Source organism: Harpia harpyja, chromosome 6, assembly GCF_026419915.1.
Source record: "Harpia harpyja isolate bHarHar1 chromosome 6, bHarHar1 primary haplotype, whole genome shotgun sequence".
NCBI lineage: Eukaryota > Metazoa > Chordata > Aves > Accipitriformes > Accipitridae > Harpia > Harpia harpyja.
Window position 1 is genome coordinate 36,154,792 of NC_068945.1, and position 12,630 is coordinate 36,167,421.

The following is a 12,630-nucleotide window of genomic DNA, read 5'->3' on the forward strand; positions in this document are numbered from 1 at the left end:
CTGTGATCTGGAGCACCTGGTCAGCTGCCTCCTTCTATGGGTTCCTCTGAATACCCTGATTTTAATACCAAAAAGTCCATTAGGGACCTAATTCAATCACTGTAGGTACAGAATATTGCCCTAGTCTGAAGATCGGGGTGTCTAATTCTAACTGGGAACCTGACAGCAGCATTTTTCTGCTCACATCTCCTGAAGGATTCCCTCCCAGGAGGATGCTCTGAGGTCACCTAGCACACACTGACAGACACGATGTGCAGTGCTCTGCCCATTTACACAGCAGTCTGCTGGCTTAAGCTCACCCCTGCTCCCTGCTCAGTTTGAGGGGGTTCAGTCTCCCAGCTCCCAAGAGTACTCCTAGGACAGGGCAATGCAATTGCCTTTCTGGGTGAGGGCACTACTGTCCTTTCTGCCTACTGCTCTTAACACCCAACAAATGATTCAGATTTATCCTGAAAATAACTTACCTTTTGCTTTTTACGATCACTCCTCTTATGAGTCATTTTTTTGCTTTCATCTTCATACACCAAAACAAAGTCAATTCTTCGCTGCCCATCGTTGAAGAACAAGGAGTCAGGCTTATCATCAAAATCAGCCTGGAAGGCAGGCAGGATAGGTCAATATGAAGAACTTTACTTGTCGGTACCTTACTTGCCTCCTGTTACACAGTATTTCAGTGAACAGAGAAACTCAACACATCAGACTCATATAACACGAAGACCACCAAAGTGACAACAAAAGTAGCACGGAGTAGAATGGAGAAAAAAAAGTTGGGGGGTCTCTGCATGACATAAGAACAGCAGAACTTTGACCTAACTTTGTTCTTTAAAAATAGCATATTAGCTTTTGGCAATGGGAGGAGCATTGGGATGCAGCACCATTCCCGAACAATGCATCTGTCAAGAAATTTGCATGCCATCATGGATACAATGTTAGATAGTCTGTCTACAAGTTATGTTGTTGCCTAATGGGAGACTCAGAATTAGTGCGTTCCCATCTGTCCTCTTACCCGCCAGAAGTTTAAGCATCACTGCAATTAAAAAACCCCCAAAACAAAAATCCCAGTAATTTCATGCGCCCTAATACCCAAACCCATCATTGCACAGAGAAAAAAGAACATGACCAGGCTGCAGATGAACTCTCAAAATGGACACATCCTATGTGGATTTATTTCCCTTTTCATTTGCAACATCTCAGCAACCAAAAAACATTGTTGTACGCCACACATCCATCATGTTATAATATATGCCAAAATCAAAAGGATTAATATATCCATAAGCCATTATCTAGTCCCCGGAGGAAAGTAGGATAGATTGTCATATCCACTAATAACATCTTAATGTGTTATTTCATGTGTGAAACGATACAGACACTGATGACGGGGGAACCTGAATCCTCAAGTAATGATTTTGTAGTTTCTTAGAGTACTCTGAGGGCACTGTCACATGTAACAACCCCTTCTTTCAGGTAATATATAGCTGTAACGTTATCAGAATCGTCATGTAATGAGCACCAAACTCTCAGGTACTTGGCCAAATCCCTCCGTGGTGTTAATGAGGGCAGTGCGACTGAAGTTGATAGATATCAAATGTCTGAAATGGGACTTGGCATTGCATTAGAGATGGTAAGATCTCCAAAGGCGGCAAGAGTCCCATAGAGAACTGCAGAGGAGCTTTGGCTTCCAGATAGCTGGGCATGCAGGGTGGCCCAGGGCAGGATCAGGCTGGGCAAAATGACCCAGAATAATCTCTTGAACATGCTGTGCCTTTGGGGACATGGAATTGATTCCCAGATGTCCTATCCCTGAAATTTCCCTGTCAGTGCAGACCAAACTTCATGAGGGATGCCAGGTCCAGTTTGGGGAGCTTTGGGATGTCCAGTCCACAGAAAAGCACATAGAAATGTGGTTATGGTGTCAGAGACCCCTTAAGTGCGGACTGAAATGGTTGTTCTTCAACTGTGGTAAAACTGAGAAGAATGCCAGTCTTCAGTCAGGAGCACCCCAGTTCCAGGGAGCATACAATGTTTTAGGAACCACATGTGTCAGTGTTTCCAAAACAAAATTTCCCAGGAGTTTTATTCTAAACCTCTCCCTGTGGACTATTTTGTTACTGTTTATTGGCTGAGCCAAAACAGTCAACCAAGATGTGTCTCCCCGTAATTATGACAAAATTTCCATCGTTTAAATAAACTCAGGGGAGTTTAAGCTCACTATTTTTTTATGTTGTATGTGCAAAGGCTAGGATCTGCTGCAAGGAGGTCCTGTTAACTTAGTTGCTTCAAACAGTCTGAGCAGATTCTTGGTTAGAACAGTTATCTTTGAATCCCACCTGTGCCTAGAGATTTGTGACAAACCTGACAGCAAGCAGCTGCTGACATACATACATGCATATATATATATACACACACACACACACGTTGACATAAAGCCAATATACGTGTATATTCTATGTTGGTTTCACAATCTGGCCTAGCTTTCAGAAACTACCTAGGCAGTCACCAAATCAACATACAACTGCACACTGTGAAGAAAGTTTTAGGAAAAAAATTGCTTTAAACTTTCAGATGGCATCACCAGACCACAATGACACTGAGTATCACCCAAAGCAAGTCACAGATGGACTTGCGCAGAAATTCTTCTAAATTCTTGAGCGCTAGCGTTGGCATAGTCCCATCAAGCAATCAGACTTGACCCTGACAAGTTTTCCTCCCGCTGAGGACTAGCCATGGGTGTAAAATGCAGCCCTGCTGTGACCATTTCCAGTCTCATTTAAAATATAATCACAATGATTTCACGTTGACTAGATTCCCATCGGGAGGAAAGCATTGACAACAGCCAACGGCCCCTGTTGGGAGACAGCTTGGGAGGTTCTGGGGCAGCAGCAGCAGCAGCGAGGGTGGGGGGAACCAAGCCCACCAGGCACCGAGCCCAGCCCCGCAGCCGCTGCTCCCCCCCGGGACCCCAGCAGGCTCTGGCCAGGGCTAAAATTGCTCCGTGTTGCAATGCTGGAAACACAGAGCCCAAACCTTGTGATAATGAATAAGGAGGGGAAGTGTTCCCGCTGCATAAGCCAGAAGTTTTTTTAATTAGGCTTCTTCGTCTTTTGAATCTTAGAAACAGCATTTATAATAACTTCTGTTTAAAGAGACAGAGTTTAGTTGTGAAATTCAAGCACTTGAAAGCGTAAAAGCAGTAATAGCTTTGAGTTTTTTTCACTCCAGCTTTTAGCTCTTTTTCCTATATGACCTATCCACAGGATAGAAAAGAAAGAAATGGCAGACAGCAAACATCAGATCAAGTTTTGATCTAACAAGTTTTGATCATAATTTGTGATTGCATAACTTCACTGTTTAAGTCCTTTTCCTTTACAAGTAGTCTCCTTTAAGCTTATAAAACTAGTACGTAACTTAGCGATAACTGGCTTAACAGGATTGTCAATAACCAGATGAAAGACTGCCTGTTAATCAGTATTCTGACTCATGCATTTACTTACATACGTGGTTTCATCCACATGAGTATATACATGTTACCATATACCTACATCTTTCTTTCTTTCTATCTATCTATCTATCTGTCTGTCTATCTCAAACTATGCTTATATATAATGGAATATAGCTGAAAGGTTAATCAATATTGGACTGCATGAATCCAGAGAGACAGAAGTTCACACTTATGAAACTAACTTCTTAAATGTAATCCCTATTGCTTTTAATCTCAAGGGCATTGTTCAATTGACCTATCTATAGACACTTTATATATCAATAAAATAATAAAGAATTGACTCATTAAGCTGGAATACTTAAGAGATCAAGATTAAGACCCACACAAATAAATTGTAGTGGAACATTAAATGCAGCTCAATTAAAAGTAAGAAGTAAAATGCAAATGGGAATGTAATAGTTAAGGTTCCGACAGTCACATTAACTGAGATGTGTGGTGTATGTTGTAATCCCTACTGGATAGTTTGTAATGAAAAATCATATATTATTCAATATAATTACCAGGGGAAAAACAAGACTGGAAACCAAAAAGATGTGCTGTACTCTATAGTTAATAATTCCTTTGAGACAATGTTTGTTTTTTAAAAAATATGTAATATTATTTGACAGTATTACAAATGTTATTATCATACAAATGCACACAAGCTTGTGTGCATAGACACATAAGTTAATGAGGCTGAAATTCCAATACATAATTTTTCTTAAGTATCAGTAGCAAATTATAACCCAAAATAATGAACAGGCCCATTGATACCTCTTTGTTTTAGAAGAAACAAATGCTGGGTCTATTTACTGCACTTTCTAATTTTCTTAGCCTCAGCATAATCACATTTTAAGTACTGACGGAGGCAATCGGTTGTGCACTCTAATGTTATAATAATACCCTAGTGGACAGCAGGTTAATATTGATTAACATCATTAATAAATAAAAAAATATAATACATTTAGCTGTAAAACACTAATTATATTTAGCACATACTCCACGGCTCTTCTGAACTCTCCAGGTGCTGTACAATCAACCGCTTGCCTACCACTGAGAGACAGGGAACTATTAGCTGCTTTATTAACAGAAGGAATCTGAAGGAGAGGAGGACCTGGCCGTGGATAAAGTTTTTTGGAACACTTAGGTTACACCTATGTGGGCTAGCCTAGAGGCAGGACGGCCACGTTCATGTGGGTGTACCTCTGCGTTTCAGTTCAGAGCAGGGTCAGGTCGGGTGAGCATCAGTGGCTCTTCGCTCCAAGGAATGAGACTGGAGGTAGCCAAAAAAAAGCCCAGACACAACCTCCTCAGCGCCAAATGCCTCGTTCTACAGACCCACTGCTTGGGTCCTCACTTCCAGAGGACGCACGCACAGCTGGAGCTGGGAAGTGCTGCCCTGATGCCATCAATCGCGCTGCCAGCCCTCTGCCCCGCACACCCCTTCATTCACACACCTCCCCTTCGTCCTCCCCAACTCCAGCCCCCCGCGGCCACCGCGGCGAAGGAACAAGGAACTTCCCGCGCTCTTTGCTAATCCAGCACAAGCAGTCGTCGGTAAACAGCATCTGCTCTCCCAGCCCCCGGCACAGACTGGCACTTGGCGGAGGGACAAGCTGGCCATGAAGACGAGCTTGCCCCTCCACGCAGGCTGAGGTAACCGGTGTGACTTCAGGTGACAACATCATGGCCCCGACCCTCAGCCCCTTGACTCAGAGCTCCTCAGGAGGGAGACCACCGCGTGCTCCTCCGCACGTATAACCGGGCTTGCTTGCCGGTATCTGAGGGGAGTTGTCGTGTCTTACTCTCGAGAGCGCTCCTGTAGCCATGGCTACACGTGATGCCTGCGGCGGGAGACGAAAGGAGACCATGCCAGTGGAAAGCTCCCTTCAGCAGCAGCGATGCTCCACGCCAGGGGAGGAAAAATGGTGGCATTACGAAGAAACCTGTCTTCACTTTTCCTGGCTTCTCTGGGCATTATATTGTTAAACATTCAGTGGGGGTAGTGGTGGGAAGGGCAGCACGGAGGCAAGCGTGAAGAAAAATATCTGCTCAGGAATTGCAGTTATTTATTCTTTACTACACTCTGAACAAGCACAGTATTGTAAGCTGATTTTTTTTAAAGAACAAGAAATTCTGCAGGAATGACTTATCTAACTGGGAGGATAAAAGTGCTTTATTTTGTCCCCATGAGCCTTTGGTGTGACTGTCAATAGCACCAAATGTAATCATTACTGGAGGGATAAACTACTTGTCTGCGACCTCACATAATTTTCAGATATGCTTCAAAACAGCTTCCTGCAGCATGCCAGGGAATGAATCAGTTCTGGGAAACAAGGGAGCAGAGCAGAGCCTGTGTAACATCGCCTCTGCTGACAGGTACCTGCAAAAAATCCTCCCGCCGGAGCACGGCAACAGTCTTGCGGGGGACCCGCAGGTTACACTTCAGTTGTGGGTTTTACGTAGGTGAAAATTTCAGACTGCCTGTTTAGGAGCACAGTTATTTCTCTCTACAGGCCTCAGGAAACTTCAAATCAAGTAAATAAAAAGGAAACAAATTATATTACCAGGATATCATGAAACATAATTATCTGTAAAGTGCTTTGAGATCTTCTGAAGAAAATGTTGCAGAAATATAAACTTCTTCTCACTGTCACAGCTATATAACAAGATCTTTTATTACTTTATGTTCTGAGTGACCAATAAAGACAACTCTCTGACATTAAGACCAACACAAGCATTTACTTCTGGAAGATATAAGAGATATATATATATATAATATATAAGAAACTTCTGGAAGCTATAAGTTTATTTGCATATCACATACTAACGTGGGTCTGTCTCCGTAGGGCCATAAAACTGTTATGTCTTTAACTTTTTTCCTTGTGACTCATATTTGCTAATAACAACAGAGGACTGTTTTAGTTCTGTTTTTAGCAACAATGAGATTATTAGCAAGCACTTAATCAGAAGAAGGTGGGGTTTTTTTTTTCACTTCCTCAACATGCAAAGAAATTTTTGCTGTGTAACAAACTGAAATAAACTGAGGCTAAAGACAAAGTAGAAAAATACGGGGCATCGTTACAGTCACACATTTCTGTCAGCAGAAAGCGGTTGGTAACCAGCCAGGCATCGGGATGCCTTGTCCCCTGAGCTAAGTTTGGACCAGACACCCACTTGACTTCCTGTCTGAGCGTCAGGTCGCTGCTGGCTGCAGAAGGAATTCCAGTCACTCCTGATTAGAAAGAGACCAAACAGACTTAATTTTAAAGAAAGGTGAAGACAGTATGCTGCTGAAAACCTGCTTTTCAGCACCTCCCATCTTTTCCTGGGATGCAGGAGTTGGGAAATTCACTCTTTCAGACTTCCCTGAAGCCTTCTCGCTGCAGAAATTGTATTTGAGGGGCAGCAGTAACAGACAGTTTGAAGAAGTTATCCTCCGCTCTGCAGATGTTGACTCTCAAGAAAAAAATCTTACTGTTACATCCAAATTCAAACTATCTACCTATAAAGCAGATCAGACTGCAAAATGAAACATCTGAGAGCTGGAAAAGGCTTGAATGAATGCTGTCTATGCAGTTTTGTCTTCCTTGTACATACTGTTTATGATACATGACTTAATTGTACAACCACATGCCATACTTTTACCCTCCTTGTAGTAGTTACAGAATACTCCTTATTATCTTCTTCATTCAATGTCTTTTTTTGTTACACCTCATCTAAATAGTCTGAATGCTTAAAATAAGGATTTCCTTCTGACTGTGCCTGTGGTACTCTCCTCATAGAATCTCAGTGTTGTACAAATGTTGAGAAGTTTAATTTTACAAGATCCCCCAGGAGAGAAAGTAACAGTATAACCCTCATTTTAATGGTGATCACATAAGGTATCTAGAGATCAATGCTAAAACCTGTTGACTGTCTTCTAAATTTGGGGTTCCAGCTTGAGACACCCGGACAGTGACATCTTTCCAGAGAGCTCAGCAATTCTCTCTCTTCAAAGAGCAATGCACTCACTTTCAGGTTCGTATGTGACTATTTTAAACTAATGCAAACAGGGCCACAGATGTTCCCCTTTGACACTCAGAAAATAAACAAAAGCTGGATGTGACTTTGCAAGTCTCACACAGAAACCCTGTAGCAGGAGCAGGGATAAAATCCAATTATCTAGGACCAGACTGAGTTTCTCTAGTTGTAAGAGCCTTTCATTCCTTCCCTGCATTCCTTCCTGCCACATTTACACCATGCTGAAGTACTACAAACAACATTCTCGCAGAATTTGGGCTTTTTGGAGATTAATGTCCTACTTGTGCCAGATGAGGCAGGGATCTTGTGGCAAACTTAGCATGTGATCCTCTAATTGGAGACGGCACCATGAGAAGAACAGGACCCTTTTTATTAACCAGTAACTTAGTCCTGGCTACTCCACAATGACTTGCAAAATCAAATCACATTTCCAGAATACTTCCAGCTGCAAAGCATGATCTAAGTTTAGACAACAGGTGCAGTACTTTCCTTCTATTCAATCGTTTAAGGTTAGGCTTCCTATTTAGTTTCCATTTCTAGCTACAGTTAGCACTCATCCATTTCACAGACAGGCTCAGTAGATCTCAATTTTATCTTTCTGGCCCCTCCACCTCACTGAAACTGCCCAGCGGCCGACAAGGAAGACCTGACTCGGAAGGAGCAGTGCAGAAAAGATGCTGCTAAAACTGAGCAGAAATTACAACTGCTGGTAAACATGAGTAACCAAAAATAAAAATTGATTTTGACAGTCGATTTTCAGTAGAAATAAAAATAAATTCTACCAAGGCTGCTCGGAGGAGACTGTTCTAACCACAAGGTATATGACATTCTAGCTGTTTTGATGCTATTTCACATCATATAAATACAGAAAAAAAAATTTCATTGAACCACAGAGAGTCTAAGAAGGATTTTTATAACATCCTGGTCAGGGCACTCAGTTGGGAAATGGAAGCTCTTGGTTACACCTCATGCTCCAAAAAATGTTTAAATATTTTTCCAGAGACCAAAGCAGCTTCAAACAAAGAACACCCTGCTGCAAAACACTGGGACAGGGGCAGGGGAGGTGAGGGTATCCAGCTTCCAGAAGGAAAGTAATTTCCTGGTGCTTTGGGTATTTGTTTCCTACAGCAGAGGCAAGAATAAACCCTCCTGACCCATAACTATGACAAGTACTTTGCCAGCTAAGCTGCTAGAGCAGCTCCCCAAGGCTCTGGTGCACCTTGGTGCAATGAAGAGTGAATCTATCCCTTCATTTACACTGCTTTCGAAATGCACTAACACCACAGAAATCCTTTGTCTCTTTCTTTTATGATTATTTCCCATTTCAGTTTGATATGAATCAAAATAGCTTTCAGTCTGGTGGCCAGGCTGAAAAATAAATTATCTAAACATCTCCAGTCATAATATCTACATATAAGACAGGGCAGGCTTAATTCAACCCCCTGAATGTGAATGCTTGATTTGCACCTTTTAACTTTTTAGGTCACTCTTCATTGTATTGTATGTTCTCCTAGTCATATAAAGAAAACAACATATTTCCTTATAGGCGGAGAAGTCAGCAGGACCTGGACCTCCACAGTCATAACAGACCTCCTCTGTGCAGCTAAAGGGACAACTGGTAGCAGCGGTAGCAGGCTGTCATTCCTGGAGCAGGATCTAGTAGGCAGTGGTAAAGAAACACACAGGCAGGTTCAATTATTTGTAAATAGCTGATAGTTTAAATGTCAATGCCTTGGACGGGGCTGACTGGGAACCAGCTCCAGCTCACATTACTTGGTGACACCATTACAGTACTTTCTTGAATGATTTCTCTATGTGAAAACTGTCATGAAGCTCTTAGGTGCTCAAAATTAATAGGTCCAACGAGCAATTCTTGAAACTGTTGATCCTGTTTCTTTATGCCTTGTTCTCCTGTAACACTGATCCACTTGTAGAGGTAGCTTGAATAGAAAAGACAACCTATACACACCCAAAGCCAGTGACACCAACCTCTGTCATTAGAGTAACGAAACACAGAACAGGCTTTTTTTGATTTATATGGAGTTGTTCTGTTAGATTTAGGATAAGTATATGATTTTACACCTTTTTTAATCCAGGCTTATAGCTATCTCCTTGTGCAACTGCAGACCACACTTGTACCATTCTAGGGGAATAAAGAAAATTGGACGTATCAGCATGCCAGTTGGGCATAAGGTTGACAAAGCATGTGCCATTGCAGGGCTTTTTGGGGTCAACTGGCCAGCCCTTAATGATAAATGAGATCTGAGGGGATCCTGAGTTAGAGCCAGAAGCCTGTTAGCTGCAGAAAACATTAGGCGAGCTGGGGAATCTGAGCTTTGGATAAAAGGAATGGACACCTCCAGGTCTTTTTTTCTTCTTGCCACTTCAATCTCTGATTGGAGTAAGGAATTTCTTGGTGTCTCCAGGCTTTCTGTAAAAATGAGTTCTGAACTCACATGTCAGCCAACTAATACCTGGCTGTGTATGGACTCTATAGTGTATGTGTGTTTATATGTAGGGTGTGTTCATAACTATTTATCCTTGCATACACACCCAGAAATCCTACACATGCATGTACAAAATTATGTATAGAGAGGAGGTGTATGTGTGTGTATCAGTTTACAGTGAATATATATTGGTCACTTTTAATTGAGTCCAGCGCCTGTGTCAACCTGCGCTTTCACATCTGAGTCAATGACTTCAGGTACCTTTTAGGGAAACAGAGATAGAGCAACTCGGATTCAGTCACGCGGATGAACTGCATGTGCTGCAAAGGCAAAGGAATGCTAGTCTTCTGGAACAGCTACTGACTGTTGCATATCTATATGAGAAAAAATTACAGGTAGTCATAGTTAAAGTAAAGAAGTACCCACCCATTCAGGAGTATGAAGGTTTTGCTGATCCAGCACAGTTCCGTAAGTGGGAATAATCACTTGGTTCAGTTCCAAGACTAAAAATAGACATAAAAAATTAAAACGTTTTCAGCATTTTGTGTGGTAGGTGTTGGGGGTTTTTAAAATTTTGTTAATGATTTGTGGAGAATCCACTTTATTGCATTTATTTAGTATTTCAGAAACAGAATGTTTGTATCTCACGCTTCAGTTATAATCAGCAGGTGGCAAGAGAGCAAAACATAAATTTCACCAGGATGACAAGCTAATGCTAGGAGAGCATCCTGACCAAGCTACAGGGATGCAAAGCATCCCTTTGCTAGTTCGTGTTATTTAATGTTTCAGAAACTCTATCCATACTCTAGCAGTAGTTATGTTTATCTTTCAATGAATAAGGGTACCAGAACTGACTCCACCTGCACAAATAACCCTATCCCATGCTGACCGTACTAGTCAGGCAATAACAAATAACAGTACCAGGGAATTCTTCAAAAATCCTAGAATGGATGTGATAAGCACTGATGCTGTAACGTTCACTCTATACCAGGAATGATTTTCACATCATCTAATAACACACCTACAATTCTATGTGTATTGATGCCCCAGTTACTCCTCACCCATTTCCTCAATACCTGTTAAAAACCAACAACCTGCAAACTGAATTGGTTTCCTGAAAATACAGCACAAAATTAAGATGATCTTATGAAGTATGTTACTCCATAATACTCGCCACCAGATCAAGCTCTGGATAACACACAAATTCATCCTAATAAAGCTGCTGGAAATAAGTTACAGAAGCTCTACAATTGCTGCAAGGTATTAGTTTTAGTTTCTTAACAAATATTTTTGGATCTTAAGAAGAAGCCAGATAACAACCTGAGGCTGAAGATAACATCAAGTAGCTGAAGGGAGAAGGCTGCTTTCTGCCTATGCATGGCAGGCAGATGGACCCCATGTGTTATTTTTAGATCCTTAAAATAGAGAGGTGTCTTAGCTAAGTCTGTCCTGCACTGAGGAAAGGGTCATGGATATCAGTGGTACCTAAATGCCAGTGTTGTTGGGAAAGGATAGCCTCAACTTATCAAAAAATACTATAATACTAAAAGAAAGCCCCCAAACTCTAAAATAATCTAATCTATAGTACTTTTAGGATAGCTAAACACCTATTAGATACTATGCCAGGACAAACATAACTGATATGCCCGCCTTTTTTTTTTTTGTTTTTTTGGCTTAAAAACTTCATTGATATGTGGCCAAATTCTCAAGAATTTTTAAGAAGCTTTTTTTCACAAATGATGCTCGTTTATACCAGCTGAAGATATATCAAAACACTTAGAGCACAAGAAGACCGCTCTTTACAAATCAACAGAATTCTCTCATGGCCTCTAAGCATCTGAATTCTCTGGTTTAAATACTCTTTCAGAGAGTTTGGTAGGGACGTCGTTCCAGATGTTGAGCTGTCAGTCTCCAGATCTCTACTGTGGTGATAGTGTGTACTCTAGGGAGGAGACAAAAGCAGCTCCATGAATTTTTCCATCAACACTGCTTCAGAAACATTTGAGTCATAACCCAAAGGTTGGCCAGTTGACTAATCAAAGTCTGTGAGCTCTCATAAACATTAACATCTTTAGAAACATTTCCCAGCATTTAAAAACAGAGCAGGAAAATGTGGACTAATGCAGCACACAAACTTTACATGGTGAGACAATAGTATGAGGACTCAGAAAAAATGAGCACCTCAGCAGCTACTGCAAGATTGCTGTATATGCACATCATTATGTTTTAATGGGTTCAGCTCAGACTAGTGTGAGAAGGGCAAAGACATATTCTTGATGTCAGTGTAATGGGCATCACCCTACATTCCTTAGGGCATTCTTTATTCTCTATCTGGACACAAAGATACCCAGAGACAAAGTGCTTCTGCAAACCCACAGGAGAGGGAATGTTTCTGCCCACATATAATGGGCAGAGTGAAGGAGAAATATAAGCATCTTGCTTTGAAATATAAACATCTGCTCTGAAGCTCTGTGTGTCATTACACAAAACAAGCAGATGTGGATACAGACACGAAGACTTCTGCCAGCCACTGAACTGCAGTAATGAGAATCATGAGTTAAAATGGCCTTTTTGCTTAGGCCTCACGATGTGTAACTACACACCCCTCATCAGTGCTGTCTAGAAATCCCTTCAGCCAGAACTGAAGGGGGAAACATGGCATTCACAGCAGGAAGGATAACT

At 41.5% G+C, this 12,630-nt stretch overlaps 1 protein-coding gene across 1 annotated transcript in view; it reads right to left on the reverse strand.

Moving 5' to 3' along the window:
• ANO6 (anoctamin 6) overlaps positions 1-12,630 on the reverse strand; it is a 79,744-nt gene that overhangs the window by 40,370 nt on the left and 26,744 nt on the right. Inside the window, exons 2-3 of the mRNA XM_052790512.1 lie at positions 10,375-10,451; positions 465-593 (exon numbers count right to left, since the gene is read on the reverse strand). Of these exons, the coding sequence (XP_052646472.1) occupies positions 465-593; positions 10,375-10,451 (206 nt within the window). The remainder of the gene's footprint in view (positions 1-464; positions 594-10,374; positions 10,452-12,630) is intronic.